We start from the raw sequence: 26,432 nt of genomic DNA on the forward strand, positions 1-26,432 counted from the left end.
AAGCAAAATACTCTTAAGATAACTTAAGGTTAGAATTGATGGAAGAAAAACGGAAAATAGAACACTTGACTGAGACACTTTATAGGCAGAAAAATGTGTGCGAATAAAAGGCTGCACATGAAATCTCAGAATTTTACAGATGGTTATATATATATTTTTAATTATCCTTTTTAAATCACCTGACTGACTGACTTCTTCAATTTAGGGCATGCCTGGAAGCCCAGGAGGACCAGGCAGTGATGGGAAACCAGGACCTCCCGTATGTACATTTTGACATCTCGTTTTATAAGCCCAGTGAATAATGGAATGCACAGTTTGGCCTAGCCTTGATGTATATTGTATAGCCTTTATATGTGTATTGTATATTTTGATGAGATCTTTATCAAACCTCTATTAATGTAATTTTTTTCTCATTAGGGAAGTCAAGGAGAAAGTGGCCGACCAGGTCCTCCAGGCCCATCTGGTCCCCGAGGTCAGCCTGGCGTCATGGGTTTCCCTGGTCCTAAAGGAAATGATGTGAGTTCCTTCCTTTATTTCTTCAATAAATATTTGACAGAAGGCTTTTACTTTCCATATGGGAGTGTGGAGATGGCCAAAATGTGATCTTCACTTCAAAGCACAGAAGAATATATGAAAATCAAAATACCATGTGAGACAGGGAGCTTTGTGGGGTTTTCTTTCTTTCTTTCTTTCTTTCTTTCTTTCTTTCTTTTGGGGGGAGGGGGTTCTGGGGGAAGAGTGGCAAATTTATGGAAATCAAGTTCTGGAAAGTTATTTTTGGTTATGGATGTATGTATGTGTGTGTGGAAGAGGCAGATCAAAAATAAAAGGGAACAAGAAATGAATGATTTCTTTTTGAGAATTATTAACACCTGGCCACTTCTTTAGGGTGCACCAGGCAAAAATGGAGAACGAGGTGGTCCTGGAGGTCCTGGCCCTCAGGTATGTAGCTTTCATTAACTTTTTTCCAACTTTCTATCGATGCATTCATCTCCAACCTATGAGTTCTATTATCTCTGTGACCTCTTCCCTAACTGCTTGATTTTTTAGGGTCCTGCTGGGAAAAATGGTGAAACTGGACCTCAGGGCCCCCCAGGACCTACCGTAAGTTCACTCGCAGAAGGTGAAGGAAGTGAGTGGGAGTGGGGCGGGAAAAAGACCACGGGAATTGTATAATCTTTGACACTAACTACATCACTCTAGTTCACCAGAGCAGTTATGAAGTTTGGTTACTTAGCTAGCTGAATGCTGAGGGACTAGAAGTAAAGATTAGATTACATGTCTCCTTTGCATCAGTTCCACAGAGCAGACTCTGGCCTGCTTCCCTCCATTAAGTTTTAAATTAAGTAATGAGCCTGTTGAAAGGAAAACTGTGTCCGCTAAATATGAAAGGGTATTTTGTAATAGAACTTCTCATTATATCTTTCTACATTAGGGGCCAGCTGGTGACAAAGGAGATGTAGGACCCCCTGGTCCACAAGGATTACAAGTAAGAACTTGTTATTTAAATATCACTTGGCTCCTGCTTTAACCAGACAATTCAGTACTTTCCCTTGAGAGCTACATCTTTGTTGAGCTAATTGAGTTATTTTTTTGTGACACTACTAGATTGTAATACATCTGAAGATGTGTGGGTCTGTTTTCCACCTTGAAATAAAATGACAGCCAATGTTAATAGACAGGCAAAACTTCCATGTCTATTCCAGAATTAATTTTTTTTAATTAAGAATGCATAATTCTTTTTTTAAATATTTTTTAATGTTTATTTATTTTTGATAGAGAGAGAGAGAGACAGAGTGTGACGGGAGAGGGGCAGAGAGAGAGGGAGACACAGAATCTGAAGCAGGCTCCAGGCTCTGAGCTGTCAGCACAGAGCCTGACGCAGGGCTCAAACTCACAAACCACGAGATCATGACCTGAGCCAAAGTCAGATGCTTAACCGACTGAGCCACCCAGGTGCCCCTAAGTATGCATAATTCTTTATGCTTATACTTAATTTTATATAATTTAAGTTCACATAGCTAAATCCATTTCACCATACTCATTAATTCATTTTTATATGCAGGGAAAAATTAGAGAGAGATAAACATAAGTTTGGAAGATATGATTGTCACATCTCTGCCATTGAATTTTGAGAGCCACAAATATCCTAGCCTTAAAAAGATGGCTAAAACCATTTTGAATACCTTGCAGAAGGATACATATGAGAAGCTTTTCTGTAAGCAGTGTTTGAAGTGATTACACAATACAAATATGATCCCTTGTAGGGCTTACCAGGAACCAGTGGACCTCCAGGAGAAAATGGAAAACCTGGAGAACCAGTAAGTTGCATGCCTTTTTCTCAAAACTCAGAAACCAAAAGAATAAATCATAATCATTTATCAGTTATTAATTTTTGCATTTTCTCATGCCACAGTTTCTGAGTTTTAACATTAAGCTTTTAAATATTCATTAACAAAACAAACAAAAATTACTTAATCATAGCTATCACATGGAAAGTTTCAATTTTACCATAAAATAAAAGAAAGACTACATAGCTCAAGATTTAACAAATTGTACAAAATGCAACCAAATCAAATGCGTACTTTACTTACATTCGTGTAACATGCATTCTGATATAGGCCTAATCATATAATGCCAATCTTCTAGGGTCCAAAGGGTGAAGCTGGTTCACCTGGAACTCCAGGAGGCAAGGTAAATATCTCTATTTACTTTCTAATTTCGTCAGCCTGTTATAGAGCAATTGATTAGTGATTCATTTTTAGTATATCAAGCGAAATGGTCTTTTTTTTTTTAGAAGCACAACATTGCAAATATTTGGTGAATACATTCTGGGTAACTCAAGACATTTCTAGTATATTAGATTTGCTTCATCTGGAAAATCAAATTTTCTGACATGAATAAATGCTACAGAAGCAACTAAGGGCCTGAAGTTGCAAAAGAAAAATCTTTCCAGTGCATTGATTCTGCAGAGGAAAACTGTTTTGGTAGAAAAACTTTATTAAATATTCGCCCTTGTGAATAAAATAATAAGAACATTTTCAGAGCAAGCTCATCAGATCAGGAATCAAAGTTACCTCGTTGACACAGACTCTTTTTTGGTTTCCATTTCTCATTCAGTTGATCAAATGTCTTTTTGTAACTATAAAAATTTCCATATTGTTCAAAAATATGTAAGTAAAATAAGTAAGTAAAATAAGTAAGAAGCGAGCGGTGTGCATCAGAATAATACAATTCAGGGTGGTTTGGCTTGGTTTTTAGCATTGGGCTTTCTAACAGAGCTATTCCATTTTCCTCCCACAGGGTGATTCCGGTGCCCCCGGTGAACGTGGGCCCCCTGGAGCCTTGGGGCCCGCTGGACCGAGAGGTGGAGCTGGCCCCCCTGGTCCCGAAGGAGGAAAGGTAACTCTACATCGTTCATTTTACCTAGATTTCACAAAATACACTCTATCTCCTTCTTCTGGTTTACTATTTGTCCCTTAATTTCAGGGGCCTGCTGGTCCCCCTGGGCCACCTGGCGCTGCTGGGACTCCTGGTCTGCAAGGGATGCCTGGAGAAAGAGGAGGTCCTGGAGGCCCTGGTCCCAAGGGTGACAAGGTACCGACATATCTGCTGTAAATTATGTCATGAAACAGACTTCATAGTTTGAAGGAAAGAAACATTGTTGTAAAGTAACCTCTTTTCAAAACGAATGTTACCGTTTTAATAGTAAATGAAAATTGAGATGTATTGCCAGGGCGACTATTAATCAGAACACCTACTATACATCACAGCAGACCTTAAGGGTTGCTCTTCTTCTTGACAGATTTTCATTGAGGATGCTTCTAATGGGATGACATTGACTTTTATTTGACAGGGTGAACCAGGCAGTTCAGGTACTGATGGTGCTCCAGGGAAAGATGGTCCAAGGGTGAGTATTCACACTGGGGAAAAATAAGATTTACCCGTATGTGACAAGGAATAGTTCCTCTCCTCAACCTATATTTGCTCTAAGAACTCATCATGATAACTTATACCATGTTTTGCCATTTTCTGGCCATTAGGAAGGCCCAAATGACTTGACTGTTAAAATTCCCGTTTTATATCTATCATTAGCTGATAGTTCAATAGCGACCTGAGAATAGAAAAATCTCAAAATTGTGATAAAGGTTACTTACAAACTAAAGTCATAGTGACTCACTAAAATCCAAGATAATCAATACTGCTTATGATTTTATGAAAATTATAATTCTGTGGTATAGTCATACCATGGACTACCACTTAGCAATAAAAAGGAATGAACTAGTCATCCATGCAACAACTTATATAGACCTCAAGGACACCATGGTGAGTGAAAAAAGTCAACCTCAAATGGATACACGCTGTGTGATTCCATCCATGTAACACTTATGAAATAACATAATTAGTGATTGCCAGCAGTTAAGAATAGGGGAGAGGAAGATGGGTGTGACTAAAAGAGGTGATGTGAGGGAGTTTTGCAGCGATGGTACGTTTGAGTATCTTGATTATGGTGGTAGTCGTATAAGGCTGCACTTCATAAAGTTGTGTAGAGCTTAGGCACACCCACCCTCACAAGTGAGTGCATATAAAACTGCTGAAACCTGGGGGCGCCTGGGTGGCTCAGCCGGTTGAGCGTCCGACTTCAGCTCAGGTCATGATCTCACCACTTGTGGGTTCGAGCCCTGCATCAGGCTCTGTGCTGACAGCTCAGAGCCTGGAGCCTGCTTCAGATTCTGTGTCCCGCTCTCTCTCTGCCCCTCCCTCGCTCATGATCTGTCTCTCTCTCACACACAAATAAATAAAACATTAAAAAAAAAAAAACTGCTGAAACCTGAATAAGCTCTATAGATCATACCAACATCAGTTTCTTGGTTTTGATACTGTATGATGATTGTGTAAGATGTTAACATTGAGGGATGCTGGGAGAGAGGTGCACAGGATTTTCCTGTAAATTCTTTTGCAACCTCCCAGGAATCTATAACTATTTCTTTTTTTTTTTTTCCAACGTTTATTTATTTTTGGGACAGAGAGAGACAGAGCATGAACAGGGGAGGGGCAGAGAGAGAGGGAGGCACAGAATCGGAAACAGCCTCCAGGCTCTGAGCCATCAGCCCAGAGCCTGACGCGGAGCTCGAACTCACAGACCGCGAGATCGTGACCTGGCTGAAGTCGGACGCTTAACCGACTGCGCCACCCAGGCGCCCCTATAACTATTTCAAAATAGGGGTTAAAAACAAACAAAATGAAAAAAAGTTACCATCAATTATATTCACATTAGCAAACACATTGTAGAAGACTGCAGCAAATAAGCACGATAATTAAGTCATTACTTAGATGTTACATTTACTACAGTTGCCTTAAAGAAGTTCATAAAAATTTCACTTTTAATAGACTTGGGTAAACCATCATCCAATTAAGAAAAAACTAGTGTCTCATTTATGTAACATGAGTAAAACTTCAATATTTGAAAATGTCAATCTCAAAACTTTAATATGTGTATTTATACTCTGAGTAGTTAAATTAAACATTTTGGATTATCAAGCAGTTGTATAAGGCAATGTACCTTAATTTTAAAAAGAGATTACTGTAAGATCTTACAGCACATCATTTATCTTCTGCAGTGGAAAGAAAAATGAATCAATAAATGGTCACTGAATCTTACAGTCTTTTAGAGGCATCTCCAGAGAATCTTATATTTATTAAGGTCTGCAGTATTTACACTCCAAGTGAAGCATATCATTGGAGTCATAAAAAAAGTCCTACTATCTGGTTCAGTAGATGAATGTTATGTCTATATTCTCTCTGTTTGATTAACAGGAAAAAGGATGCTTTTTATCTTTAAAATTAAAAATGTATTTCTATTTTCTCCAGGGTCCTACTGGTCCCATTGGTCCTCCTGGCCCAGCTGGCCAGCCTGGAGATAAGGTAACACTTAATATCCTATAAACAAAAAGAAAATATCCTTGGCTTTTTGGATGCAAGGCAATATTTTTTCCCTCTTGTTTTCAGGGTGAAGGTGGTGCCCCTGGACTTCCGGGTATAGCTGGTCCTCGTGGTGGCCCCGTAAGTGTTAAAGACATCTTCAGTGTGCTTGTTAACCCCACACGGGCAGGCAGCTATGTGGGCTTGCTTCTTTGGCAATTCTGCCCGGGCCCCTGAATCTCAACGGCGGGATACCGTTTGCTTAGGAATCATACGACATGCCAAGGAAGGCCAAAGTCCTTAAATCTAAAATTCACAAGAGACAGTTTTAAATCACACTTTCTCTCCGAAATAATCCTGGAAAAAATATAAAAAACTCACAAGTAATATACATTTGTAAATAAGTATTTCTCAAGCCTACAGGATTGTTGCCTGAGGCACCTTCTAGATCTAAAATTCTCTACCTTCAGAGTTTGCAACTCAGGACAGGTATATACTAAATGGTTTTAATTAATTAATCGATTTATCAATTAACTCTTTTACTACATTTTTAAATACTTCCATTGTTTAGAAGTTCTGTGATTACACTTCAAAATTCTCAAATTATTTTTCTTGCAAATAGTAAAACAATCAGAGGCAGAAAGAATCCAAGGTTTTGGTGTTGTCCACTCCTAATGTTGTTGAGAAATGGAAAAGTCTTCACAAGTTAAACCATGTCAGCTAGCTTGGCATACTTCCTGCTTGAAGAAAAGATAAGATGATACAGAGGGTGATATAGCATTGTCCCTTTGGAAAGATGTCTTCACTGTGACCAATGAGAATATTTTTCACTTCAGGGTGAGAGAGGTGAACATGGGCCTCCAGGACCTGCTGGCTTCCCTGGTGCTCCTGTAAGTATGAACACATATGAGTCACACAGCCCAGAATCACTCTCTTGCTGGAAAACACACGTTTGAATCTGGATTCTAGTCAAGCCTCAGCTGGTCCTTCCCTATAGCGTTATTTTGCCCACCGCTTTTTGTTTTTTACTTCATTCATACTCTTTAAAAGATGGAGATAAAAATACCTTCCCTGCCTTTATGCCTCATCAAGGAGGCTCCCAAGATACCCTAGATTTTAAAACACTCTGAAAATTTTTAAAGTTATTCTATTATAAAATGATATTAATTAAAATTCGCTCTAAACCTTATCTTTCTCAAATGAATTTAGGGGTGCTTATTTATAAAGCATAATCCTTGGAAAGACTTTCTCTCCCTTAGGACAAATAACATACATCTTAACATTTTCTTGATACTTTTATCATGGAAGTATTTTGATCGGCTTTGTTTTGCCATGTCTTCAAAAAACCTTCTCTTCCAATTCTATTTCACCATCTCTTCCAATTCTATTTTCTGAAGAAAGAGTATGATAGGCCAAGTGTATTGTGAAGGGTGTCAGCTCACAAGTGCTTGTCATTTCTGAATGCAGGGACAGAATGGTGAGCCCGGTGCTAAAGGAGAAAGAGGTGCTCCTGGTGAGAAAGGTGAAGGAGGCCCCCCTGGAGTCGCAGGGCCCCCCGGAGGTTCTGGGCCCGCTGTGAGTATTCTCCTTCAGTGAGCTTTTGAATAGAAAACCCTCAGGTTCCTGGATAGTCTAATACTTCGTACCGAAGGAGATTCTCATGGTGACAAGCTTATAGTCTTCCTTGGAATATAATTCGGAGTTTGAAGCTTGGCTCCAACAGCCTCAATCAAGTTGCTTTAACCACCTCGTGGTTACTGTCTTGTTGATTTGCGTTTGTTTGTTCATTTGTAGGTCTGCTGTAGCTTTTTTCCACAGTTTTATTTAGATATAATTGACAAATAGCAATGTGCCAGTTTAAGGTGTACCACGCAATGATTTGATACGGGTTCACGCTGCAAAATGATTATCATTATAAGTAGAGTTAGTGTTTTTCAAAGACCTAATGCTTCTGCGAAATTTTGATTTTGGTGCTATTCTGATCAACCGTGTCTACCTCTATTCCATATAGGGTCCCCCTGGTCCCCAGGGTGTCAAAGGTGAACGTGGCAGTCCTGGTGGTCCCGTAAGTATTGATTCTCTTAAACTGGCATTCTCTAAACTCTTATTGAAAAGCAAGAATTAATATCAATCTGTATAAAAACTGCATTGAAAGCACTAGATCCTTGTAGAGGGTGTAAAAACTATAATGCAGAACCTAGCACGTTTCTCACACTTGATATTTGTTTTTAGCAGTTTGTTAGTCATTCTCCTTAACTTCTGAAATTCACAAACATATTCTCATTTCCCAGGGTGCTGCTGGTTTCCCCGGTGGTCGTGGTCCTCCTGGTCCTCCTGGTAATAATGTAAGTATTTTTTAAAATATGTTTTCTTTATTCCATGAAGAACATTCATATATGCCCAGAATGAGAAACCTACCCTTTGTGACTTTTCTGTATTCAGTCCCATATAAAATGTGAGAGGGAAGACAAATCCACTTTTTCATTAGAAAATACTCAAGTTTCAAAATTTTCTTTGTAGGGGAACCCAGGCCCCCCAGGCCCCAGCGGTACTCCAGGCAAGGATGGGCCCCCGGGTCCACCTGGTAGCAGTGGTGCTCCTGGAAGCCCTGGAGTGTCTGGACCCAAAGGTGATGCTGGCCAGCCTGGTGAGAAGGGATCTCCTGGCGCCCAGGGCCCCCCGGTGAGTGGTTTCGTTGCTTTCTTGATTGAAAATACTGTTTTCTTTGTAATGACGAATTCAGTAGAGGAAAACATAGTCACACAAAGAACTAAGGCTTTATTATTTGCTCAACAGGGAGCTCCAGGCCCACTTGGCATTGCAGGGATTACGGGAGCGAGGGGTCTTGCAGGACCACCAGGCATACCAGGTCCCAGGGGAAACCCAGGCCCGCAGGGTGTCAAGGTGAGTGTGGCCATCTCTCACGCGACTCTGGTTTCCTTTGGTAGCCTTTGGAGATTGCTTAACCATAATAAGTATGTAATGAGCAAATTTTCCTCTCACAGAAGCAAATTCTTGATCTTTTCATATTATTAAAAGGCTGCAGAACACAAAAACAACACACATCATAGGGCAGCCTTGAACGTAAACACAAATAAGTTGATATCACAGAAAATATCTTGCCACCTTAAATACTTCTATCAGATTTGTGAGCATTCTTTCGTTTGCTGACTGTCAGTTTTGAAGAAGGAAATAGTTTATAGATCTATGAAAGCCTTTAATTAATACCATTTTTCCATCAACTCAATTTATTTTGCACTCCTAGTGCTTAGCATCTTAAATACCCATTTAAAAATGGGGTAATATAATTCAGTATTATTAGGGCTCACATTTTGACACTTTGAGTACCTCTTTAAGTAAAATGTCATATAATATTGTAATGAAGTTCAGATATAACATTTAAGCGGATTCAATTTATAAGAACATATCTGATAAATGTATATTCTTTAGATAGAGCAAATGTCCAAAATAACCTAATTCTAATGGTTGTTATAAACCTATAATTTCATGATGGTTAATCATTTTTTTCTTACAATGGTTATGTCTATTTATACATCTCATATTGGGATGTATTCTGAATAATATAACCATGTAATTACTTAGCTGTTTGGTATCCAGAGTCACTGGACAATGTGGAAAATGCAGGAAACTTGCTTCCCCACGGCTTTTCCTCAATGGTGGGGATAGTTTTAGGAAAAAAATCAATAGAATTTTAATAAAACAAAGTTTTTCCTTGAAAAATAAGGACATCTCATAACATTATATTGATTGATTGCTTAAGATAAAATAAGAAAACAAAATGTCTTTGATTTCTTTGTGCACAGGGTGAAAGTGGGAAACCAGGATCTCCTGGGCACAATGGAGAACGTGGTGCTCCTGGACCCCAGGGTCTTCCTGGTCTGGCTGGTGCAGCTGGTGAACCTGGAAGGGATGTAAGTGCTAACTCTTAGTAAATATCCAATTATCCAGATAGTATTTGGCAATCTATTTAAGCAAGGGTCGAATTGTGCCTTAATGTCTAAGAGTGTAAATATTGCCAAATTCCAGAGTTCTCCTTTCCTTAACAACAATATAACCTTTCTATTACAATTTAGAATAATCTTAAATGCTCATGTTCATTAATATTTACCTGATGAATGATCATTAATGTAGAAGCATATGAATGCTAGCCAAATAAAGAAACAAGTTGAGGATGGGGAGACCCCAATTTACAGCATCCCTCCTGTGTGAAAACGTGCTGCGTGTTATCCGTGATTAAGGTTCTTCTTAAATTGTAGATTTCCATTATCAGCTTAAATTACTATTTCTCAAGCTTTTTAAAAACAATTTATTTATTTTGAGAGAAAGAGAGAGAGAGAGAGAGAATGTGGGTGAGGAGGGACAGAGAGAGAAAGTGAGAGAGAGAATCCCAAACAAGCTCTGCACTTGTCAGCGCAGAGCCTGATGCAGGGCTTGAACTCACAAACCATGGGATCATGACCTGAGCTACAATCAAAAGTCAGATATTTAACCGACTGAGCCACACAGGTACATCAGCTTCTGAAGCTTTCTCTATTATCTCTTTCCTAGGGATCCCTTTTAGACATTTTTTTCCTTAATCACTTCTCCCCTTCTCATCTGTGAAATTTTAGTGACATAGGTATACTGCTTATCTATTTACACATTGTGACCCTTTGAAGCGTCATAGCCATTGGAATATCTAAGATTTTTCAGTCCTAAGCAAGAACCAGGTTTAAAACAAAATTTTTTTTACTGTTTATTCAGTCTTGAGAGACAGAGAGAGAAAGAGGGTGAGCGGGGAATGGCAGAGAGAGAGGGAGACACAGAATCCGAAGCAGGGTCCAGGCTCTGAGCTGTAAGCACAGAGCTCAGTGTGGGGATGAACTCATGGACCTTGAGATCATGACCTGAGTCGAAGTGGACCACTTAACCGACTGAGCCATCCAAGCACCCTGCTGGGAACTAGTTTTTATGCTCTTTGGATGCTGTTGCTACCATTGAGAATACATGGCTTGGATAGTATTTGAATGGTTCCAAAGAGTTTGATTTCTTTTCTCCTTTTTTTGTTTTTTTTTTAAATCAGGGAAACCCAGGATCAGATGGTCTGCCAGGCCGAGATGGAGCTCCTGGTGGCAAGGTATAATAAACCCATAACCCAGGTAATCCAAGTTCATGTACTTAAAGCAATAACTACTGATCATATTTATTTGGGGTCTGTGAATTTGTCCTCAGGGTGACCGTGGAGAAAACGGCTCTCCTGGTCCTCCTGGTGCTCCTGGTCATCCAGGCCCACCTGGCCCCGTCGGTCCGGCTGGAAAGAATGGTGACAGAGGAGAAACCGTGAGTTCTAATGAGCACTCTCTTTCTTTGCTTACCTCCTTTCCTCCAGATCTGCCAACCAAACGACCTACTATCATTCATTTTAGTTTTTATCCTAGTTGTTCCTTAGGTAACTGTGGTAATAAAGGTGTCTGATAAGTTTCTGGCAGTAGTCAATGAGGAATTCATTAGTAAATTCAAAGCAGCTTTAATCAGACCAATTGTATATTCACTGGGTGAATGCAAGGCTGAATTAACAAGCTTTTCTTGGATTTCCTGTTTGGAGCCCTTGGTAAAGATATACATAGGGAAAGCTCTTTGAAGGAGAAAATGGCACTAACTTTCAATGCTAGTGTGCATACTATTCTTCCATCACTGTGAAACTATTCACTTTTAAAGGAAACAAACCTATATCAATTAATAAACAATTCCCTGTGTGTTTGGTTTTATTTCAGGGCCCTGCTGGTCCTTCTGGGGCTCCAGGTCCTGCTGGCTCCCGAGGTGCTCCTGTGAGTTGTTGTTTTTTGTTTTTTTTTTTTTTTTTAACTCATTCCACGGTATAAGAAGTGTTCTATTTTCCAGCCTGTTCAGAAAAGGAGATGACAAAACATGCCACTATGGGACAGAATTTTAAGTTTCCTTTCATGATACAGAAAGCAGTTCAGGATCTAAAAGTTTCTTGGGGCCAAGGACTTATATATCAGACACTGGAGTTTCATGCCATTATCCATCCAGAAATGAAAGTTACAAGAACAATCTTTATTGTTGCATGTATGCAGTGTCGATGGGATCTGTAGCTAATAGAATGTCATCAAATAGACTTAATTGCTATAAATTCTGTTTTGTTTTACTAATATGTGTGTGTGTTTATGACCTTAATTTGAAATGTGTTTGTAAAGGGTCCCCAAGGCCCACGTGGTGACAAAGGTGAAACAGGTGAACGTGGTTCTAATGGCATCAAAGGACATCGAGGATTCCCTGGTAATCCAGGAGCCCCAGGTGCTCCAGTAAGTGCATCCATTTTGTTAGAAAATCCCCTTCGGTGTGTGTTAACTGATGAGATAGGCAAATGGTAGAGACCAAAAGTAGAAAAATGCCCATCTTTAAGAGAAGATGCTAACAGAGAGGTGAGAAAGGGTTCAAGGGCTTATCTGAAATAGTAGTTGGCATGAGACAGTGGGAAGATTAAGGAAAGAGAAAATCATATTCCACCATGATCCCCATGTTTCTTGATTTGATCTTGAGTGTCCAGTTTCATAAATCTTTCAGAAGTCTTCATTTATATCCACCCTTCTCTTCCTTGCAGGGTCCTGCTGGTCACCAAGGTGCAGTTGGTAGTCCAGGACCCGCAGGCCCCAGAGTAAGTGCCACAGAATGATATTGGAAAATCAGTGTTTTTAAAATGTTAGCACTGGAGAAAGATATTCTAGCACTGTGATATCATGACATTTTTTAGGGACCTGTTGGACCCAGTGGGCCCCCTGGCAAAGATGGAACAAGTGGACATCCAGGTCCCATTGGACCCCCGGGGCCTCGAGGTAACAGAGGTGAAAGAGGATCTGAGGTAAGACATCTCTTACAAATATGTGCATTTAATGTGCTGCAATCTTCATAGTTTCAGAAACACTTTGCAAGACTTTAAAACTGAGAGAGTGAGTTAAACACAATGTAAGCATCCAGTTTAATTTAGAAAATGAGCAATGGCTTTAAGACATTCTCTACTGCATTAAGACTTTCTCCAGCACACGATAGCCACAAGAGAAAAAACCTTTTTGCAGTTTGATCAGAGAGCAGTTGTATCAGAATAAAGGCAAAAGCCCAAGTAACCAAATGAACTCTGCCACTGTTGATTTCACACTAGAGATCTCACAATCACGATTATCATAATAATTTGCAAGCGTGTGGTACATCTCACTTCTCAAACAGCTGCCATGATTCCTGTTTTGCTACTGGTACCGTCATTCCTACTGCCTTCCTATCCTACATCTTTGGCATAAGTGGAATGAAACCCTTATCCCCCTGAGTTAACACATGTGGTAATTGAAACACAAATAAGTCATCAGCCCAAAGACACAAAGTTAATGACAAATCCGGGGGCAGAATCTAGGTTTCTGGTCATAAGTCCTCTGTCATGTCAGAATTAGAGTTGTTTACATCATTTATTCAGAAGGAAACATGATAGAGTAAAATTTGTGCTCTAACTCCACTGATTCGTATACAGGGGAGCACAACAAATTTCATGGTAACAAATTGAATGTATTATAATTCGGTTATCATTTGATTATAAAACAATTCAAAAATATCTTTCTTAAAATAATTTTGATGACGTAACATGACTGTTTTTAATGCATTTTATTGGCCTAACAACATGTTCATTCAGCAAAGACCAAGTACACCTCGATGATGCCTGTTCTTACCCGTCCTAGGGCTCCCCAGGTCACCCAGGACAACCGGGTCCTCCTGGACCTCCTGGTGCCCCTGGTCCATGCTGTGGTGCTGGTGGGGGTGTTGCCTTCGCTGGTATTGGAGGTGAAAAAGCTGGCGGATTTGCCCCATATTATGGAGATGAACCAATGGATTTCAAAATCAACACCGAGGAGATTATGACCTCACTCAAATCAGTCAATGGACAGATAGAGAGCCTCATTAGTCCTGATGGGTCCCGTAAACACCCGGCTCGGAACTGCCGAGACCTGAAGTTCTGCCATCCTGAACTCCAGAGTGGTATGTTGGGGAGTCTTTTGTATTCATGGCAACAGGGCTCCAGAGAAAGCTGCTTATATTAGAATTGGGGGAAAAGAAAACTTTCACTGAAAATAGAAAAAATTTTATAGCCAAAACAGTACTTAAAGAATGTTAGTTGAATTGAAACTGCTTGATATTTTAAGAAAATAGACACTGAAGGTGTACTTTGGCTGTAACATAAATGCCTTCAAAATACAAATACATTAGCAAGTAACATTTTGCATGCCTTACCAGGTAAACAAACAAAATCATTCTGGCCCAAACTTCATTACTGGATTTTATAACCAATTCCCATTCTTTTGTGTGTGTGTGTGTGTGTGTGTGTGTGTGTGACTATTCAGGAGAATATTGGATTGATCCTAACCAAGGCTGCAAGTTGGATGCTATTAAAGTATTCTGTAATATGGAAACTGGGGAAACATGCATAAATGCCAGTCCTGTGAATGTTCCACGTAAGAACTGGTGGATAGATTCTGGTGCTGAGAAGAAACATGTTTGGTTTGGAGAAACCATGGATGGTGGTTTTCAGGTAATAAAGGATATTTTTTTTTAACTAAATCATTCCTACTTACCTGACTTTTCTGGTTCCATCTACTTGTTTATCACAAAGCTAAGTTAGTTAATAAATAGAAGAGCCCAAATGATTTTATGTATTCAGGTGACTAATTTTATAACTTTTATAACTTCTCTCCCAAAGTTAGGTTAGACTGAATTATGCTTTTTTAAATTTTAATTTTATTTTTTTAAAGTTACATCCAAATTAGCATATAGTGCAACAATGATTTCAGGAGTACATTCCTTATTCTTGTATGCAACCCCCTTTCTTTCAATTCTTAACACCTTTTTTTACTCTAGCGTTATATGTTATACATGCAATAAAACATATTTGTATATAAAATATTCATTCATAAAATATACAAATAACCTACATTATAATGACCATATTATACTGCATGAATCCCTTAGGAAATACGGTTGCAACTAAGATATTCAAGCAGTTTTGTTTGTTACCTTCCACAGTTTAGCTATGGCAATCCTGACCTTCCTGAAGATGTCCTCGATGTCCAGCTGGCATTCCTCCGACTTCTCTCCAGCCGGGCCTCCCAAAACATCACGTATCACTGCAAGAATAGCATTGCATACATGGATCAGGCCAGTGGGAATGTAAAGAAAGCCCTGAGGCTGATGGGTTCAAATGAAGGTGAATTCAAGGCTGAAGGGAATAGCAAATTCACATACACAGTTCTGGAGGATGGTTGCACTGTAAGTAATAACATTTTTATAAGCAAGGGTCACAATGATCTCAGCATTTTTAGTTTAATCATGCTATTTTGAAAAGCAGAAAGGAAAATAATGAGGGTGAACAAAAGATAGCATTTGGTGCAAGTCACATAGAATCTACTGATTCGTTGCAGGGAATGTTCAATACTACACAAAAAAATATATCTTCCCAACCTCCAGGTGAAATCAGTTGAAATGAAAGCAATTGAAATTTAAATCCATAATATAAACTTTATCAGATAATCTGGATGCTTACTATACATTCTGCATAATAGCCCTCATATGGACTCAAATCTAAAATCTCTGCTTTCTTCTCAATTTTCAAGGTTAACTTTAAATCTATTCTTTGTTTTTACCATTTATGACCAAAGGGAGAAAACACTTCTAGAATTACAAATTCCATTATGAGAGACCTATCCACTTCTAGTAAACCTGTCATCTACTTGGTAGCTGTGACCAGACAGAACCAGGCCTCCTGAGAATGCACTGGCCTGTAGCGATCTCTCTGCTGGGTTTTCTTTGAAGTTCTATAAGGCTTTTGATGAACAATATGGTTTATTATCTCATATGATTATAGCTTTAAAATGGAACAGGTCTCATATGCATGGAAGATAACATGGCAAGTTAGCAATTCCCTTAGAGCAAACTATTTTTTTTTAACTTGGTCAGTCAGAGGAAGTGTCTGAGTAATTATAATGTCATAATCACTTACATTGTTTTGCTCTTTTTTACAGAAACACACTGGGGAATGGGGCAAAACAGTCTTCGAATATCGAACACGCAAGGCCGTGAGATTACCTATTGTAGATATTGCACCCTATGATGTTGGTGGTCCTGATCAAGAATTTGGTGTGGACATTGGCCCCGTTTGCTTTTTATAAACCAAACTCTATCTGAAACCCCAGCAAAAAAATTCACACCCCATATGTGTTCCTCTCGTTCTAACCTTGTCAACCAGTACAAGTGACCAACTCGATTCCAGTTATTTATTTCCAAAAGTTTTGGAAAAAGTATAATTTGGCAAAAAAGGATACTTTTTTTTTTTTTTTTGCTGTTACACCAAATACAGTTCAAATGCTTTTTGTTCTATTTTTTTACCAATTCCAATTTCAAAATGTCTCAATGGTGCTATAATAAATAAACTTCAACACTCTTAAAATAACACTGTGTTACATTCTTTGAATCCTAGCCCATTTGCAGAGCAATGACTAGGCTTACCATTAAAAGATAACTTTTCTTTCTGAAATAGTCAAACATGAAATTAGGAAAGACCTCCCTGTTTCAACTACCTCAACCTGGTCAGAAATACAGATGAATTCTAGAAGTCCCGGAAGACGAGAAAAATTATATAAAACTTATGAATTTCATTCATTCACTTCCCAAAAAAGTGATAGCATAAGAAAAAAGTATAGCATAAGAATTTAAGGAAATATTTTAAAATCCACATTTGAATCTTGGATACCAACTGCTTTTAAAGGTGCTTTTCTCTTTTCTTGTCATTGCTGAAACGATCAAGATTACTGATATTTGGGAAGGCTTTGAAGACACATATTATGGTGCTAATGTACTTTCACTTTAAAAACTCTAGGTCAGAGTTGTTGCCTTGCCTTCAAAACATAAATGCACACCATCTGTACATGTCTCCTGTCAAAAAGATTTATTGGCGTGTCTCTCTCTTGATCCTGTAAAAGTCAACAACAAGAAACAAATGAGGCTGCTGTTGTCACAGTAACACAGAGAATGTGTTGAAACTTAACTTTGTAAACTTGTATGTGGTTGTTGATCTTTTTTTCTTACAGACACCCATAATAAAATATCATAATAAAACACTCCTGGTTTTTGTCACTTTTCATAGCTACAAGAAATGCATGTGTACACTCATGAACTCTGGAGCATATTGAATTCTTTAAGCATACTTGAAAAAAGGCATATTGAATTCTAACTCTCTAGCTTAATAATGTAACGAGCTCAGGAATATGAGATAATAATCTCTGTTCAGAAGAGAGATAATGCTCAGTGGGGAATCTCGCAGATTTTTACATCAGATTTTTACATCAGTGAAACTCCTGGGGCATATTGAAAACTGAGGATGTTCTATTTGAGTCATCCTTGGAAATAATAACATTGTAAATTCGACGGTCCCCAAAGTGGGAGTAATCAAGAAGGAAGATGCTGGTAATTGAGCGGAAGAAAGCAGGGTCTGGCAAAACAGACGTTAATATTAAGAATAATTGGAGGTTGAGGCTTCTCTACCACATTTTTACTGCACACTGCCTCATTGCCCTCTTGAGTCAGGTCCTTTTCTACCACCAAATTCTTATTCTTTTAGTTACCATAAGTATAGTCTTGCACATTTGACTTTATAGTTTGAAGTTTGCTTAGTCTATATGATTTATTTATTTAAAAAAAATTTTTTAATGTTTATTCATTTTGAGAGAGAGTAGGGGAGGGACAGAGAAAGAGGGAGACAGAATCCCAAGCAGGTTCTTCACTGTCAATGCAGAGCCAAATATGAGGCTCGAACCCACGAATAGTGCATATATATATATATATATATATATATATATTTGTGTGTGTGTGTGTGTGTGTGTGTGTGACAAAGAGACAGAGACCGAGAGAGAGAGACAGAGAGAAAGCTGAGTTTGCATTATGCATTAAAATTAAATGATGTGGAGTTTTAAATTTAGGCATCTTCGAAGCCAGAAATATTTGGCTAAGTCTTCACATTGCATCACTCTGGCATTGACTCTCCTCCCTCTTTTATTTATAAGGATTCTTGTAATTACACTGGGTGCAACTTTGACAATTTCTGATAATCTCCCCATCTCAGGGTCAGTTGATTAGCAACCTTAATTCCATCTGCAGCCTTATGCCCAAAATAGCATCTAATGTGCAGTGCTATGATGGTTTCACCAGGCTGCTTTTGGGGTATGATTTTGAATACAGCACTGAATGTCAGCATTCTCTTCATTTCTGTTTATTTATGAGCCTGGCTTCTATAGCTTTCTCTGAATTTCCTTGAACTTTGGACAAAATCTATAAATTACATTTCTACTTAAAACAACCAAGTTGATTTAGGTTGTTTGTAACAAAGAACCCCGACTAGGTCAGCAATTGATAACAGCAGTGATGGTGGTGAACAGAAATTCAGGAAAATGGAAAAACTCTGGGATCAAATGTTTGAGCTGGTTGGGGGTAAATATAGGAAAATCCAATGTGAATGCAGAGATGAGAACTTGGCAGCCTAGGGAGATAAGACTCACATCTGTCATCACCAGGAATAATTTGCACTTTGAAGCTAAGGCTGAAGAGGATGAATGACATCTGCTACACAGCAGGACATTTAAATTTCATGAGAAATTGCAGTCCTGCAAGTGGGTGTGTCTGCTTTATTGGTGATGCACAGGAAGAGAATGACAAGTTCAAACCCCTAACTTCTTGGCTCAAGGTGCAGGAGGAAAGTTTTGGCCTTTGTCTGACTGTGCTGAAATAAGTATATAAATGTGAAAAAACACATTTTAAAACTCATCTATTTGCACAGGTTTGAGATTACCAAAAAGCAAATATAAACCTTAATTTTGCAGATCAGCAAACTTCAACATAAATCTAAATGGATTTTCAAATTCCTTGTTTGACTGATACATAAGTGGGAAATAATAGGACCCAAAAATCCTCATGGGATTTTTGAAAGAACTCTCTTCAAATATTCCTGTTTCATATTAAATTACTCTAACCATGTAAAATAGGACCCTTTCTTTTCTGCCTGGTAATATTTTTGCCTTTCTTGAGATGAAAAGATGTCTAGAAGAGAACAATTCTTCTCATACTTCACTCCCACCACCGCTTATTGTCTACAGATTTATAAATAAAGCCAGATCCCAGAATGCATTGAGGAGCAATTATAACAACTAAAAAGTCAATCTCAGGAGGAGGCTTACACATAAAAAGAAGGAAAAATTTTAATTAAACAATTTGTTCTAAAATCTGGACAATATGTGTGGAAGTGGGTTCTGAGGTACTAGACAAAGAAGAATTGTGCAATTCAGATTCGACAAAATGTACCAATATGTGAAAGTTAACAGAAAATTCTAGGTTATAATTATTAACATGGTTGGTTGACTGAACCAGGCCTCTAAGGCAGCCCAAATTAAATGAACAAAATGATTCGAGACATCGCAAAATTCCTACCAGATGGAGAATTAAAGAACTTAAGATAGAAATGTTGGAATGGCTTATCCTATGTGAGACAAGATATACCTTCTAACTGTAGTCTCAGGATGGACCACCAAGATCTCGAGAGATACATAGTGAAGTATTGCCAGTGCTTTTGAAAACCTCCCCATAAGTGTGTCTTTAGTCTGGAGATGGAAGTGGAAAACAGACTAGCTGAAATAAACTCCTTGCTTCAGTGGAGATGACAGGAGTGAGCAAAGGCCAAAGAGCATCTCTAGATCTCACCAGATCACCAGAAACAAAGTGAGAATAACTGTTGAAAGCTGTTAAGAGACAATAGGGTTAGAATGGTTAAAAAAAAAAAAAAGGCCTAACTGTGAAATATAATATCTTTGGTGATAAGTAATTGATAAAGGGCCTACTATTTGGGCCCTATTAAATGAGCTGACTGTGAGAGCTGGGCTTAGTTTTTTCTAAACAATAATGACAAAAAGTTCCAGTGCAGCCCAGGTAGAAAGAGAGCTTGGTTGAACAATCATGTAAGACATGACTTTCCACCCAGTTTCCAGACCATGAGACACTTCATACAGCCAGAACCTTGAATGAAATAGAAGTTCAGAACTTTTCAGAAGTTCAGAGGAATTTTCCTACAATAACAACATAATTAATGAGCCAAGCATTGTGAATATGGCCAAACATTGTTCTAGTCACCTTAAACTTATCAATTAATGTACAATTCAATTCTATGAGTATTATTATCTTCATTTTACAAAAAAAAAAAAAAAAAAAAAGAAGAAGAAAGAAAAACATCATGAAAGATTAGGTAAATTGCCAAAGGTCACTTAGCTAGTAAGAGGTTAAGATTTGGGGTTAATTTAACACAAGCAATCTGAATTTAGAGCTAATACTACAAATCATGACAACAGTCTAAAAGTTACCATGCTAGTGGTACACTGGAGAAAGGGTAAATGCATGTCTTGGGGGAAATTCCTTCTCCATCTCTATCGTCTTCCTCTCATCAGTCATTACACTGCCATTAGTCTTTCTAATATCTCCCCTGCACAATCTTATTTATGTCCAAGACTTCAGTCAGCACTTTCACTGAAGATAACTCACAAATTTACATCTGCATTTAGTAGAACAAATGAGCCATGTATTCGGTGGTCTGAGATCCCCACTAAAGTTTCCAAATATCTTTCAGGAAGCAAGCAATATGGAGACCTTGAAGAAGATTGCTTCAGACAGAGGGAACAGTAATTGCAAAGGTCTTGAGAGTGGGATGTTCTTGGTGTGTTCAAGGGACAGCAAAGGTAGCATGGTAGGAGCAGTTAGCATGTGGGAGAGTAATACAAGAAAAGACCACAGAAATAGACAGGGAAGCAGATAGTATGGACTCTTAGAGGAAGGGTGACCATGGGTCCGTAGTTCAGCTTTGCCTGGGAAAGCACTAATTGTAAGTATTTTCTGGATGTCTCATGACATTCAGCATCTTAGAACTCTTGTAAGTATTCTGATTTGATGATATTATATGGCCACTCTACTTGTATTTGGCCACTGCAAGGATCTTGGCCTTTGCCCTCAGTAAGATAAGAAGTCATTGAGCAAATGGACAGCATGATCTGACGAACAGTTTTAGCCTGTTGCTGTAGTTGCTCTTTTGACATAACAGTGTGTTGGAGCAGAATCCATGAGAATGATTAGGAGTCCATCACAATAATCTGGACCAAAGATCATGGTAGCTTCCACCAGGATGGTAATAGTGGAAGTGATGAAAAGTAGTTGAGTTCTAGATATATGTTGAATATAGAGGCAAAAGGAATTGCTAATAACTTGGATGTGTGACCTAAGAGAAAAGGAGATGTCAAGCATGAATCCAAAGCTTTTGGCCTGAGTAACTGGAGGAAGAGAGTCGCTAATAGCTGAGATGGAGGAGACTGTCAAGGTTAGAGATTTGAGGGGTTCAAGATTCTAGGCTGGATAGGCTACATTTGAATGCCTAACAATTATCTAAATAGACTTGCTGAGTTGATGGCTAGACAAATTCGGAGGTCAGAGGGGAGGTCCAGGTTAGAGAAACACACTTAGGAGTTTCAGCATACGTATGGCCTTTACATTCATGGAAGGAGATGCAATCATGAAGTAACTGAGTGTAGAAAGATAAGAGAAAGTGAATAAAAACTGAACTCTGGGGTATTCCAATATTTACAAGTGAGAAAAATGAAGAGGAAACAGCAAAGAAGATAGAGAAGTAATGAAAGTAAACTAGCCAAGGGGCGCCTGGGTGGCGCAGTCGGTTAAGCATCCGACTTCAGCCAGGTCACGATCTCGCGGTCCGTGAGTTCGAGCCCCGCGTCGGGCTCTGGGCTGATGGCTCAGAGCCTGGAGCCTGTTTCCGATTCTGTGCCTCCCTCTCTCTCTGCCCCTCCCCCGTTCATGCTCTGTCTCTCTCTGTCCCAAAAATAAAAAAAAAAAAAAAGTAAAAAAAAAAAAAGTAAAAAAAAAAAAAAAAAAATAAAAAAGCCAAATAACAAGGCCGCAAAATAAAAAAAAAAGTTTGTTGTTTCAATTTTAAAATCACAGCATACTATGAGGATAAGTAAGCTTAGAATATGTATTCCAAGGTCACTAATCACAGATTTTAAAAAGTGAGATCATGTGAGGTTCTATCAGTTTTCCAGTGTCTTATAGATTACAGTGATGTGATACAATCCCCCAATTCATATTATCATTTTAAAACCATACTATCACTTTATTATCTCTTACTCATTGAAGGACTGAACACAACTCTCTTTACCTTCACACTGGCATTTAACAACAACTTTATTATTTGAAGTCAAATTCATTTTATAAGTCTTGAGGATGAAATTTATATAGTCATTGTAACATATTGGGAACATGCAGACAAGTAAGAAGGAAAATCGATTATCCTTGTCCCATACCAGTGGATATTTCCTTAAAATATTTTATGTATATTCTAACATAACTGTGACAATACCACAGAGGCAATTTTGTATTCCACTTATTTCATTTAATGTGATACCACTTTTATATAAAAATATTTTTTTTATTTTGGGAATAATTAGGAAAAACACAAAGGCAATTATTTTTAATGAATAATGGCTTCAAAGTTAGAAATCACACCAAAATGTCTTTACCTTTATCTAGTTTATGCTAAAATTTTACTTGTCTGGGTTCTATCTTAGAGGAATGTGCTTATTATTTTTTTTTTAATTTTCTTTTTTTTGAACGTTTATTTATTTTTGGGACAGAGAGAGACAGAGCATGAACGGGCGAGGGGCAGAGAGAGAGGGAGACACAGAATTGGAAACAGGCTCCAGGCTCTGAGCCATCAGCCCAGAGCCTGACGCGGGGCTCGAACTCCCGGACCGCGAGATCGTGACCTGGCTGAAGTCGGACGCTTAACCGACTGCGCCACCCAGGCGCCCCAAGGAATGTGCTTATTTTTAAGAGTGAGTCATAAACTGTGAAAAATGTTTTCCTTTCAGACACAATTCTCCATTGAGTCATAACTCACTGAGTTTGATATAATATTAAGGAAACATTCTACATGATAGAACATAGACAAAAGCTCTCACCAAATCTTTGTGTTTCCCAGTCTGCCACACTATGGTTTTCACAGCCCTTATAAAGAATCACTTGTTGAATTCATGTCATAAAGAAAAAAAAAATATATATCATCTATGGCCAACATTTTTTTAAACAAATTCTTCTCTGATGATAATTTTGCTTCTCTTTTTTCTTCTCATCTCTTTAAATACTGTCCTAAAACATACTTCCTTTTAATACTCCTAAATGTTTTACTAAAATGTACAGAATTACTTGGCATCTTTTAATCATATCTGATATGATTCTTATTAACAGAAATCAGACTACCTTTTGTGGTCCATAAAACTTATTTAACATCAGTTTAATGATGATCTGAAAACAATGATATGCTTGTTGCAATGTTGAAAATGAGATACTTCATAATTAAATAGGAAGAGGAAAAAAACCCCGCCCCTCCCCCCCCCAAAAAAAGATTTAAGCTCATTCTTAGATTGAGTTCTCTGGAAACAGACTCTAAACTGGCAAAATGTGAGCACAAGATTTATTAAGGAATCATTTCAAGAGATACAGAAAAGCAGGTTTGGACGGAAGAAGGTGACCCACATGCAATTGACACTGAGGTTTCAGACAACCCTGTAATAAATTCTGGAACTGAGATGTCCTTTCAGAGTTGTTATAATTCACAGTAAGAGGGATGGGTCTGTGCATCCTTGAGTTAGTCATTGACTGGACCCGGAGGGAATGGAACTTACCTTCAGTAAGGCAGTCCTGGTGACTAAAGGCAATTCTCAATGAGGGGCATGGTTGTGAATTCTCAGTAACAGGTACAGGTATTCCCAGGTGCCGTTGATGCTTTGGCTTTGAAGAGAAAGTATGAGTGGAGCAATGTATTATCTACAACAAGCTCCTACTCTGTGCTCAGCACTCTGCTAAACACTATAGGGGGATATAACAAATAATTGCTTCTCCTTAGGAATATGTTGTCTAGAATTGGTAAGTTGAACTCATATGAAATAATGCAAAAGCATTCATGGTGGTGAACAATTAAGTGCCAAGATGTCCACACATCTTTCAACTAAGGAGATACAGACATTATATGAGAAAAAGAAATGGTCAGTGATGATTATATTGTCAGTACAGTGTTCAAGAAGATAAAACTTGAGTTGTGCAATAAAAAAGGAGTATGAGGGGCGCCTGTGTGGCTCAGTCGGTTAAGCGTCCGACTTCAGCTCAGGTCACGATCTCGCGGTCCGTGAGTTCGAGCCCCGCGTCGGGCTCTGGGCTGATGGCTCAGAGCCTGGAGCCTGTTTCCGATTCTGTGCCTCCCTCTCTCTCTGACCCTCCCCCGTTCATGCTCTGTCTCCCTCTGCCTCAAAAATAAATAAACATTAAAAAAAATTTAAAAAAAAAGGAGTATGATTTGGGCAAATGGTGGAGAAAAGGGAAGTAATTTCAGACTAAGAAACAAAAGAAGAAGAGAAATAGAGGCAGGAACAATTATTCTATGCCCATGGAATAGTGAAGAATCCATTCTACCTAAATCCATTCATTTGAATTCAGAAACATTATTGAGCAATTATTTAATGCAAGGCCCAGAACCAAATGCTCAAGAAGGCTCAAGGAGAATGAGAGACCATGAAGTTTAGAAAACACAAGACTCAACATAATAAGTTGTGTTAGAGAGACATGAGGTACTAGAAAGGCACAAGGACAGAACAATCATGTCCACTTAGCAGAGCTCATGAAAGGTTGTCTACAGAGGGTGGCCTTTGAGGCAGACTTTAAGTAACAGAATGTTTTCAGGGAGAGAGAGAAAAGAAGTTCACAGGAAATACTGTAAAGAAACAGGTGCAGAGTTATGGGGTATATTTGTTGTTTAAATTCATCCAGTTTCAGATGGAGCATGGGTTTCTTGTGGTGCTGTAATAAGATAAGGCTGAAAGTACAGCCTGGACCAAAGAACTTAGAAAGGTAAGGTGACAGTTTTTTTTTGTTTGTTTGTTTTTGTTTTTGCTTTTTATTTGATTCTTAATGTAGAGCCTTATAAAGGTTTTAATTATTGGAAGACTATTGCCTGAGGAGAGTACAAGACCGAGGGAGGAGTGGGGGGACAGGATCAGATTTACAGGCAATTAAGGTATATCTATTTTGAAGAAGGAAGAATGAATCACCATTTTAGGGAAGAAGTGGATAACACTAAAAAAAATTGACAAAAAAAATCAGAGTACTTTTTTTTTTTCAAAGACTAGACAAACAAGTCACAGAGAGTAGACATACTTGATGGGAAAATTGGGTTAAGAGGAGAAAAAGGGGTCAGCAAAAGGAGGACATCAAAAGTCCTGCATGAGATGTTTCTGTTTAAAAAGGGAGGACGAAGTGGAAAGTTACACAACTTTCTACGTGGCAGTTCAACATAACAGTGATTCATCTGGAAAAGTGGTTGAACGTGATAAAATGTGTGACTGATTGGAGAATACTAGGTCAGGGGCGGCTAAGTAGATTTGGAAATTATCCTTCTACAGATGGTCGATGAAATCATCTGGCTCCAGATGAAATCATTAGGGAGCAAAACTTCCAAAGGAAAGGGGAAAAGGTCAGCATGGTGTATACGTGGTGGGAGGAAGGCTGTGGAGAGAGCATCAGCAAGAGTCTCATTTGGCATCCTGTAGCGTTTAATGGTTGAAGAAAAGGAGGATTTAATTTTAAGGGCTAAGATGGTGATGAATTCAAGGGCTATGAGCACAGAAAGGAAACTGAACAGAAGGCAGGTATTGTTAGTGCTGTTGATAAAAATGATTTGGGCCTGATTTTCAAATTTTGTCTTGAATTTAAGCCACCTGGAGACTATTCTCTGTGGAGGCAGCAAGAGCACATATTTGAAGGAATTAAGGCATTCACTGCCTGGAGGAACCCACAGAGCACAGCATTATGTAGTGAAACACGTCAGATGTCCCAGGGAGGAGCATGGACTGCATTGCACCTTCCTATCTGAATCTTTGGGGCTTACATTTTCATTACAGATGTCTTCCATTTCTGTTATTAGTGGCTAATAATTGTTATCATTCTGTATCTCCAGCTGCCTTCCCTTGTATGATCTATCTTAGAACAGCTTCAACTGTTGGGAAAATTGTTCACATTGACATTGCTGTTCTACCTTCCTCTGTTTATTACCATTGAATCTGTATTTTTTATTTCACATACATGCAGACAGATCTCTTATGATACCTGTGGCATTTAAGCATAATTGCTTATATGCATAGGCTCTTGGTGTGCCGTCCTTGAATGGTGGTAAATCATATTCTTTGATTCAAAGAAATGCCGTTTGGGTTTTTGGTTTTTTGCCTTGTAAGATAGTCACGTGGTAAGGCATTAATATGAATTAAATATCATTTGAAATGCTTCTTGGTGGCATCAAAATAAAATTC

General features: G+C 38.5%; 1 protein-coding gene across 3 annotated transcripts in view; it reads left to right on the top strand.

Moving 5' to 3' along the window:
- Positions 1-25,956, top strand: part of COL3A1 (collagen type III alpha 1 chain) — a 49,139-nt gene extending 23,183 nt beyond the window's left edge. Inside the window, exons 23-51 of one of the 3 annotated variants that reach the window (XM_040475621.1) lie at positions 206-259; positions 418-516; positions 889-942; positions 1,051-1,104; positions 1,436-1,489; positions 2,268-2,321; positions 2,650-2,694; positions 3,304-3,402; positions 3,490-3,597; positions 3,857-3,910; positions 5,872-5,925; positions 6,010-6,063; positions 6,759-6,812; positions 7,390-7,497; positions 7,934-7,987; positions 8,214-8,267; positions 8,443-8,604; positions 8,719-8,826; positions 9,747-9,854; positions 11,006-11,059; positions 11,155-11,262; positions 11,697-11,750; positions 12,141-12,248; positions 12,548-12,601; positions 12,698-12,805; positions 13,668-13,965; positions 14,328-14,515; positions 15,007-15,249; positions 25,915-25,956. In XM_040475621.1, coding sequence (XP_040331555.1) covers positions 206-259; positions 418-516; positions 889-942; positions 1,051-1,104; positions 1,436-1,489; positions 2,268-2,321; positions 2,650-2,694; positions 3,304-3,402; positions 3,490-3,597; positions 3,857-3,910; positions 5,872-5,925; positions 6,010-6,063; positions 6,759-6,812; positions 7,390-7,497; positions 7,934-7,987; positions 8,214-8,267; positions 8,443-8,604; positions 8,719-8,826; positions 9,747-9,854; positions 11,006-11,059; positions 11,155-11,262; positions 11,697-11,750; positions 12,141-12,248; positions 12,548-12,601; positions 12,698-12,805; positions 13,668-13,965; positions 14,328-14,515; positions 15,007-15,249; positions 25,915-25,941 — 2,673 coding nt within the window. In that variant the 3' untranslated portion in view covers positions 25,942-25,956. Of the gene's footprint in view, positions 1-205; positions 260-417; positions 517-888; positions 943-1,050; positions 1,105-1,435; positions 1,490-2,267; positions 2,322-2,649; positions 2,695-3,303; positions 3,403-3,489; positions 3,598-3,856; positions 3,911-5,871; positions 5,926-6,009; positions 6,064-6,758; positions 6,813-7,389; positions 7,498-7,933; positions 7,988-8,213; positions 8,268-8,442; positions 8,605-8,718; positions 8,827-9,746; positions 9,855-11,005; positions 11,060-11,154; positions 11,263-11,696; positions 11,751-12,140; positions 12,249-12,547; positions 12,602-12,697; positions 12,806-13,667; positions 13,966-14,327; positions 14,516-15,006; positions 15,250-16,001; positions 17,097-25,914 lie in introns of those variants that run through there. The other 2 variants (XM_040475620.1, XM_040475622.1) reach the window with 2 other exon arrangements.
- Positions 25,957-26,432: the final 476 nt, after the last annotated feature.

Source organism: Herpailurus yagouaroundi, unplaced genomic scaffold (assembly GCF_014898765.1).
Source record: "Herpailurus yagouaroundi ecotype Mexico unplaced genomic scaffold, PumYag 140, whole genome shotgun sequence".
Classification (NCBI taxonomy): domain Eukaryota; kingdom Metazoa; phylum Chordata; class Mammalia; order Carnivora; family Felidae; genus Herpailurus; species Herpailurus yagouaroundi.